This window comes from Ananas comosus, linkage group 1 (genome assembly GCF_001540865.1).
Source record: "Ananas comosus cultivar F153 linkage group 1, ASM154086v1, whole genome shotgun sequence".
In the NCBI taxonomy this organism is placed as follows: Eukaryota; Viridiplantae; Streptophyta; class Magnoliopsida; order Poales; family Bromeliaceae; genus Ananas; species Ananas comosus.
In genome coordinates this window covers 9,367,612-9,377,128 of record NC_033621.1, presented here as the reverse complement: position 1 = coordinate 9,377,128, position 9,517 = coordinate 9,367,612, and the positions used below count along the sequence as shown (strand labels likewise).

Below are 9,517 nucleotides of genomic sequence, written 5' to 3'. Positions count from 1 at the left end.
AACGGATGAGATCGATCGCAGCTAAACCAACCTTGGTGGCTGGAGGCATAGTTAGTTAATTCAGATTCGGCAAAAATTCGGTACGGATATAATTCGGATAAAATTCGCCTTTTAATTTTTAAATTCGTTGAATACGGCTAAAAAACAGATTCGGCAATTATTCGGATACGTGACTTATACGGGTATTATACGTTCACCAATTAAAAATTCGGGATCAAAAATTCGGCTATATAACAAATATATAATAATTAATATACAATATATATTATTATTATAATTTTTATATATAGATTAAATATATTTAAAATTATAATAAATATATATTAATAATATATAAGAGTTATATATTTAAAAATATTAATAAATAATTACAACTTTATAAATAAAATATTATATAATAATATTTCTATATATAAATAAAAACACGTATATGAATATATATTATACATGAAAATTATATATATAAATAAAATAAATTAAATAAATAAATGAAATATATATAATATTTATTTAATTTATTTATATTTGATTTATTATATATAATGAGCAGAGGTCCACCGTGAGCTCCTCTCATCCAGTCCATCGAGGCCAAACTGGCCTCGTGGACCGCGTACACCCGCTGCTCCTCCGCGCAAACGCCGCCATTTCTCTTCCGCGCGCAAACACCACGCTTCTTGCTCCCGGCACGCGGACTGCCTCGGGCGACGGACCGCGGACAGCTCGACGAACGATGTCGCTGCGGCCCTCTTTGCGTCCCGGCGCCGGCCAAGGCGGTTGAGGTGAGGACGGATGAACGACGACGAGAGTGGCGGGAGGAGGAGGACCTGAGACGGTGAGATGAGGGATGAGGCGAGACGAAGAGAGAGGAGGATGTAATGTGAGGGGGGCAGAGGAGCCGACGCGAGTTGACGGGTAGTGGTGAGTGCTGCGCGACCAAGTTGGGACGTGAGAAAGAGAGGACTAACTTTAATGAATTAGTATAATAGTAGGGGCAAAATAGGTATTTTATATAGAGTTTTAACTGTTATACATTATAACCAATGTTTAACCCGAATTAACACTAACAGGGGATAACTGCGAGGGTATTTTGCGAAATAACGTGGAAATATGAGGCATTTAGAAAGAAAAAAAAAATAAAGGTGAGATCGGATTTTCCAAACGCCATGAGGAGATTATAGGCATTCATCCCATATAATATATAGTATATATATTATTATATATATATAATATATATATAGTATTATATATATATATATATATATATATATAGTAGAGCTACCATACTATGGAAGCATAGCACGATCTAGTACTTCCAACTTTTTCGGCTTTAGATCAATTCCCCTTTAATCATTTAATCTTTGGAGTTAAACTATTGCCTATGGGGACCACGATCAACTCTAAGGGTTTACTTCATTACTCACGCCTAGCGGGACCACAATCATCCCAACTGTACAATGCTTGATCCATACGGGTCAAAAATCGAAAGCGATCAAATCGCTTTAGGTTCCGATAGTATAGTTAGCTCTTACATATATTATATATATTATTATATATAGTATATATATATAGAGAGAGAGAGGAGAGCCGAGGGGACGAAGAGGATGAAGATGGACTGAGGAGGAGCATGACTGATGAGCTGGAAAGACCAGTGAGACAGGCAGCTGAGAAGACGGAGAGGGGCGCCATGAGGCGGTCGCGTAGCGGGAGAGAGAGAGAGAGAGGTGGACTGGGCTTACTATTAGTAGTAATCTATTGTTGCTAACCCACTTTTTAGCCCTTTGAATCAAGCTCGTTTCATATTTCTACCATTGGATTTAAATACTAATAATCCAGTGGGACCACTCAACCTAGTGGGACCACTCGAACTCTAATGACTAATATCATCTGGACCCTATAACTTTTTCATCTAGGGGTTAAAAACTTGATAGCAAAAGAGCGTTTTACTATAATAGTATTCCAGCCTAGATTATAATATATATAATATATATATATATATGAACTTAGGCTGGAATGCTATCACTAATACCAAGCACTTGGTGCTACAAGTTTTCCGCCCGTGGATGAGGAAATGTACGGTTGATGATGTGGCGTCTCCTAGGGTTGCAGTGATCTGTTGGTTGAATTAGTAGAATCTAACGGATGAAATAGTCAAAAAGGTTAAATCTAACGGCGAAACTGGTAGCACAAAGTGTTTGTGCTATCGATAGTATCCAGCGGACTTATATACATGACTCATGCATAATATATAATATATATATATATATATATTATTATATTATATATATATATATATATAGAATTCGAGGATGGAATACTATTAACTCAGTTAAAACGTCATTTTGCCTATCAAGTTTTAACCCTTGGATGAAAAAATTGTAGGGTCGGGAAATTATTAGTTCGTTAGAGTTGAGTGGTCCCCCTAGGGTTGAGTGGTCCCCACTGGGTTATAGTATTTAATCAATTGGTTAGAAGAATGAAAAGAGTTGACCATAAGCTAAAAAACTGAGGTAGCAACAATGAGATTTGCTACTAATAGTAGCCCAGTCCAACTCTCTTCTCTCTCATCTCTCTCTCTCTCTCGTGGCTCTCTCTCTCTCTCTCTCTCTCTCTCTATATATATATATATATATATATATATATATAGAGAGAGAGAGAGAGAGCAGGACTACTGTGCTCTTATGATTCACGGAGGCCTCCGTGCTCTTGAGCCGTTTTCTATGATGGAATTTCAGAATCGGCGATCAGCTCCATTAGACTTGATCTAACTTATTTGAAATTTTTAGAAAATATTTTTGCGATTTTTCAATATCATTTACCTAACAATCGAATATGTTGAAAATCAATAATTTTTATTGGCTGATGTATGTCGTTTTTAAGTTTAACGGTGTAGAAGTATTCAAATCAGATGAAATTTTAATACAAAGTTCTTTATACTATCTACAACAAGATCAATAATTTTTAATGGTTGATATCTGCCGTTTTCAAGTTTAACGGTGTAGAAGTATTCAAATCAGATGAAATTTTAATACAAAGTTCTTTATACTATCTACAACAAGATCAATATTTTTGATCGAAAATTTTAGTGATGTATCACCATTTTTATAGGATTTTTTTTTCAACAGTTGATGTTAAATTTTTTCGATTGTTAGGCAAATAATATCGAAAAATCGTAAAAATTATTTTTTAGAAACTTTAAATACGTTAGATCAATTTCTCTTCTTAATTTCTTCTCAATTTCTCTTCTTCTCTCACCCTGACCATCCATCAAAATTGATTGATGATTAGAAAGTTATGAGCACAAAAACTACTGTGCTCCTAATAACATAGTAGTCCTACTCTCTCTCTCTCTCTCTCTCTTTCTCTCTCTCTCTCTCTATATATATATATATATAAGGTCCGGCTACTATACTATTATGAGTACGATCGCCCTCGTACTCATAAGTTGTTTTCGATGATAGAGCTTCCGAATCGACGATCCACACCGTTAAACGTTATTTACAGCATTTAAAACTTCTAGAAATTAAATTTTATAATTTTTCGACATCATTTACCTTACGATCAAGAGGTCACCAATTTGACAATTTTTAATGGCCGGTATGGGATACTTGCTAGTTTAACGGTGTAAAAGAATCGGAATTTGTTGAATTTTTGATAGAAAATTCTATTCACTACATAGATAAAGATCAATAACTCCGATCTTGAATTGAAGAATCCGATCATCCTTTTTTAGAACGTCGTTCGATTTTGACCGTTCATTTTATGCCCACTTGATGGACTTAATTATGATTTCGAAAATTTACGAAATTTATTTTCTAGAAGTTTCAAATACTCTAGATCATATTTAACGGAGTGGATCGTCGATTCGGAAGCTCCATCATTGAAAACAACTTATGAGTACGAGGGCTCCAATACTCATAATAGTATAGTAGCCATGGCCTATATACATATATATATATCCCTCGCCTTTCATCGCAGCAACCGTCCCACCCGACGTGCTCTCCCTCCTAGTCATCCTTAAATTTTGTGACACCCTTGTTGTCGTTACCGTCTACAGTTACGTTCTCATCCACAGCCTCAACTTTGCGATCTATATCATATCTTAGCTCTCGTCACTGTTGCCGGTGTTGGTGGAGGTGTAGTCAAGTTAGAAGAGAGGAGCATAACGTCAATACGAGGGCAATGGAGAAGGAAGAGGCAAAGGAGAAGGAAGAGGAGAGCGAGGAAGTAGGAGAAGAGAGAGGACGCGGGAGGAGAAAGAGAGAAAGGAATAACACCTTTTCAAAAACGTAAAATTTTAAAAATTTAGTTAATTCAATGTTAAAGAAAAAGGTCTTTTAATTAAAGTATTCTTCTTACCGTATTACCATAAGGGCCCGTTTGGTTCGAGTTATGTAATATTACAAAGTATCTCGATATATCCAGGTATTTTGGATTTCGGCGTGAGATTACTACTAATGCTGCATTAGAGCGTTTGGTTTAATACAGTAATATAATACTATATTACAGTATTTATAGCATTAATATGTTTGGTTCAGTTTATAAAATTTAGTAATCCTGACATAAAAGTATAGTTTTTTTCAAAATTATCCTTGTTGTGGTCATTTGAATATTATTTTTTACGGAAATGACGAATGGAGGGAAGGAGATCGTGATGATTACTTGGGAGGACGACAAAATAGAAGATGATAGGTGTTCGTGCGCGCGCGAGAGAGAGAGAGAGAGAGAGAAAGAGAGAGACGTCGAGAGAGAGAGCGAGAGAAAGCGGCGTGCGAGAGAGAGGGCCAGGGGACGGCGAGAGAGAGATGAAAATAATGCTGTTAATTAGATTTTGGGTTGTTGGAGGGTAAAATTGTCATTTTACATAATATGTAGTATTAACGGGTTTCAGTAATGCAAGATACACGACCCTCCTCCCGTTAATATTTTCGATGTAATCCTGCTCGATTTGTAATGTTACATTAACGACTATATTACATAGCGGATTAACCAAACACAGTTATCCTGACAGGATTGCCTGTAATCCTGACAGGATAATTCGAACCAAACGCACCCTAAATGATTCATGTATGTTAATTTCACTCATGATTATATTTTATTTAATATAAATGTTTGAATATTTTAATAGTCAGGAGTAAGTACAATATAGGTAAAAATTAACGAATTAAATTATAGGATAAACTTTAAATGTTACCCCGTGGTTTCGTATTTTTTCATTTTCCTATTCTGTGGTTTAAAGTGTATCAATTTAGTACCCTGTGGTTTCATTTTTCTCTTTTTATCAGCTCCTCCGTTAACACTTCGTTAAATTATATACAAAAAACTTCAGATACCCCATCTAGGTTCATCGAGTATTCATTTTAGTACCCTTTAGTTTTAACTTTGTCATTGATTTAACGAAAAAAAATTAGTGAAGATCAGGATAGTAAAAAATGAAAAATGAAAACACAGGGTACAAAAGTGATATATTTTAAATCATAGAGTACTGAAGTGAGAAAGTGCGTAACCAAAGAATGATATATATTTCAAGTTTTTCCTAACTTACATAAGTGAAAAGTGTAAGGATCTACTTGTAATGTCCAATTAATAGTATGGTTATGATCCACACATTTGCCAAAAAAAAAAAAACAATATATTTGTTTGCCTCTCTATATTTATTGTCTATGTACTTCGTTATTCCTTTTGTTTCACCTTAAAATATTTATGCACAATAGGATAGAATAATAATTTTTTAAAAAAATTACGAGGTTCTACAGTGTAGTGTTTTACCTTTTTAATTTTGGACTTTATCATTTATAGTGACTTGTTAAAAGTATTTACTTTAATACGCTATTTAATAATCTTTATTGTAAGATGAAAATTAAATTACAAAATAGTCAACAGTACAACATTTTAAACTATAGGTGAAATAAAGTAAAAGAACAATATGATTTGGTTTGGTTCACAATTTATAATATTCAGAAATTTTTCTTCATATTTTTTAATAAAAATATTAAAATTTTTATCATTCATCTTAAGTTGAACAGTTATAAAAAATATTAGGAAAGTAGTGAAGTAATTATAAGAAACTCACATTTTTTCTGCTCGATTGGAATTATTAGTTGTCCATTAATAAGACGATCATTATAAGAAATTCACATTTTCATACTTGATTGAATTATTAGTAGTTCGTTAATAAGAATATATCAGTTTTTAATAATTTCTTAAGCCAAATGACTTGATAAGTTAATAATAAATTTATCATTCTAAATATAAAATATACAACATATCGAGACTATTACAAAGCTTGAGAAACAAACAGCCCGTAAACCTCATGCAGACAAAAGTTTATAATGAGAAAAAAGAGAGAAAAAAAAATGTAAGAAACTTACCTAAACAATGGACCTCTTTGAAAAAGTTATCCATCGTTTTAAATTTTTAATTGTATTATTTTATCTTTTTAAATTTGTTTGATTTGAGTCAATTAACGACTCTTTAACTTTAAAATTTGAATGAATCATTAATTTCTAGAGATTTTAATTAGCATATTTAACACAATTTTCCCAACTATATATATATTTATTAACGTAAATATATATTTTAAATTTTAGAGTCAAAAATGTTGTTTAGTCAAATCAATCAAATAGAAAAATTTGAAGATCTGATCGTAAAATTTAAAATTTAAGATTTAAGAGGCGGTATGATTACAACCAAAAAAAAAAAAAAAAAAAAAAAAAAAAAAGGGGCCACTACCAGGAATTCTTCAACGGCTTCTCGAGCAGCGCCGAGATGTACATCTCCTTCAGCTCCGGACCCCTGTCGAGCTTCCTCCCCACCTCCCACTTTAACTTCTTAAACCCCACGCTCTCGATCACTCCCACATACTCCTCCATTTGCCCCTCCACGAAGAAGAAATGGTCCAACCAGAACACACCACCTGTTCAATATATATAATAATAAATAAATATTTAAAACAGCAACAATTTAATTAATTAATTTATTTATTTTAAAAAGTAAACAGTTATTTTTTCAACATTATTTCACATCATATTAGAAAGCCCATACATTAAAAAAATATATATATAAAATTACTAGTAGATCTAACTTTGCTATGTTTGCTTTGAGATTACATTGTGACTTAAATTGCCTTCTAACTTTTTGGATAGTGATAGTGCCAAAATACGAGAACATATAAAATTACTGAGCCAGCGTCGAGTACTAGGAAAATTAAATAAATAAATACAATCTAAATTTCTAGAGATAATAAAGGATCATTAATTATATATATATATTTATGTATATATTTTTAACACTAGCTATATATATACCTGGCCTCAAAACACGGTAAATGTCGAAGACGATGAAGTGGAGCAGCGTGGTGGGTATCCAGTTGCTGAGCACGTGCATGGAGTGGACGATGTCGAGGGTGTTGTCGAAGAAGGGGAGGCGCTGCGAGATGCTGATGTACAGCGGGACGATGCCGCGCGCCGCGATGAAGTTGGAGAAGGGGCCGTTGAGGTTCATGGTGGTGGCCACCACGGTCACGTTGCGCTCCCGCATCCGCACCGCGAAGGTCCCGGAGCCGCCGCCGATGTCGAGCCCGATGCGGATCGACCCGGGCGGGGACGCCGCCGCCAGGACTTCGTCGATGGCGAAGTCCAACGGGTTCGTCGATGCAGTCACCTGTACATATATATATATAGATAAAGATATATAACAATAATTCTATTAATTAATGAAGGAACGCTATATATATATATATATATATAATATACATAAGTATATAATAAAGTATATAATATTATACAGTGACTGGGGTATAATATTGTTGTATTATAATATATACCCCAACGTGCGCTCGCGCGTGGAGGTCGAAAGCAAGTCATATCCAGCGAACCGAAAAGATTGGAAGATGCTTAAGCGGATGGCGAGGCAGGGCGAAAGTATCTTGCAAGGAGTAGGCGGTCAGAGACGCTGCGGTCGGGCGAGGAGGAGGACCATAAGGTCGGGAAGGGTGGGCGGGCGGTCGGCGGGGGCTGCGGGCGGCAGCGGCGCCTGGGGAGCGGCTCGCAGCCCCCGAGAGGAGGTAGCTCTGAGCGAACGTCAGCTCGTACGTCCGGCAGGCAGCGGTTGAGGTAAGTAAGAGAAGCCGACAGCTGGTCCGGGAAGAGCAGGCAGGGGTGGCCGACGGGGGGCCGGAGGACGTCGGAGTCGAGGTTGGGGTTGCGGCCGAAGGGCAGGGGCTGCGGGGACGTGAAAGCCGTCAACTCTTGCGGGAGATGGGCGGCAGCGACCCGCTCGGAGAGCAGCGGCGCCGCTGGGGAGGGTAATTGGGAGGGGGAAGGAGTTGGAGGGGATGAGGAGAAGTAGTAGAAGGTGAGGAGGTTGGAGGCGACGAGGAGGACGAGGAAGAGGAGGGTCTGGGGGAGGCAGCGGAGGTGCGGCTGGAAGGAATCCATTATTGTTCGTAATCAGCAGCGGAGCTGCGGAGCACAACCCACTTTAAAATCTCTACTTTTCTATTTTTAAAAGAGTCTGTAACAGCACCTATGAGCCCAAGCCTAACACAAATTTTAATTTTACTATCTATTTTTTTTTTTTAATTTTAAAATCTGAATATTTCTTTTTCAACCTATTTAATTAAAATATTTTATATAATTTTTTGTAATTAAAATTTATTAAAATAAATAACTAGCTTAGATTTTAGAAAATTTTCAAGTTTAGGATGGGTAAATCATCTCAGATGTGCAGGTAGAGTTTTCGAAGACTTTCCGGCTGAGGGGGCCGGTTAGTTTAGTATTTTATTGCCTGGAGATTTGAGACGCTCATGGGAACTCGAAGTCAAGAAAATGGTGCCGCCGAATTGAATCTGGTCAACGGGTGTCCATATTTTATTATTTTATTACTATTATTATTATTATTATTATTATTATTATTATTATTATTTAACAGCTAGCAGGATTCATAATTTAGTAATTAACACCAAGTACCAAAAAACCCAATTGTTCTCGCGAACACTTCTTTCAAATTATATGCGCTATTAATAATAGTTAAATCCAACTCTTCACAGCGGATAAACACTATATATATTAGAGTTAATTGTTGTGATCAATATTGTATTACTGGTTGATCTCATCTCCACTAGTGTTTTTCAAATTATAACATACTAGTTAATTCACGTGCGTGCGATGCACCTATAAAAAGCTTAAACAATTATGAAGTGTATCTATTTTTATAAATCAAATTATTTAAATAATATAATTTAGATTTACAATTTGAATATGAAATTTCAATTAGAGTATTAAAATTTTAAATTTAGTAATACGTTTAGTCAATATTTGAACTTATATTTTCATTAAAAAATTTGGCCATAACCTATTAGATTATCCTTTCAATATATATATCTTACATCAACAAAGTTTTTATTATAATTTTTTTTTATAAAAATAAAAGTTTGAATAATTTTGTATAAAATAGAAATTTGAATTCAAATTAAAAATTTTAAATCTCAACGAATTGCATAAATTATACTGGACAATTG

The 9,517-nt window shown here is 35.1% G+C and overlaps 1 protein-coding gene across 1 annotated transcript; it reads right to left on the bottom strand.

Annotated features, from left to right (window-relative positions):
• On the bottom strand, window positions 6,726-8,435 carry LOC109711796. Its single transcript, XM_020235067.1, has 3 exons — window positions 7,929-8,435; window positions 7,305-7,659; window positions 6,726-6,913 (listed from the first exon to the last, which is right to left on the bottom strand). The coding sequence occupies exons 1-3, from the start codon at window positions 8,433-8,435 to the stop codon at window positions 6,726-6,728; spliced, it is 1,050 nt and encodes a 349-aa protein (XP_020090656.1).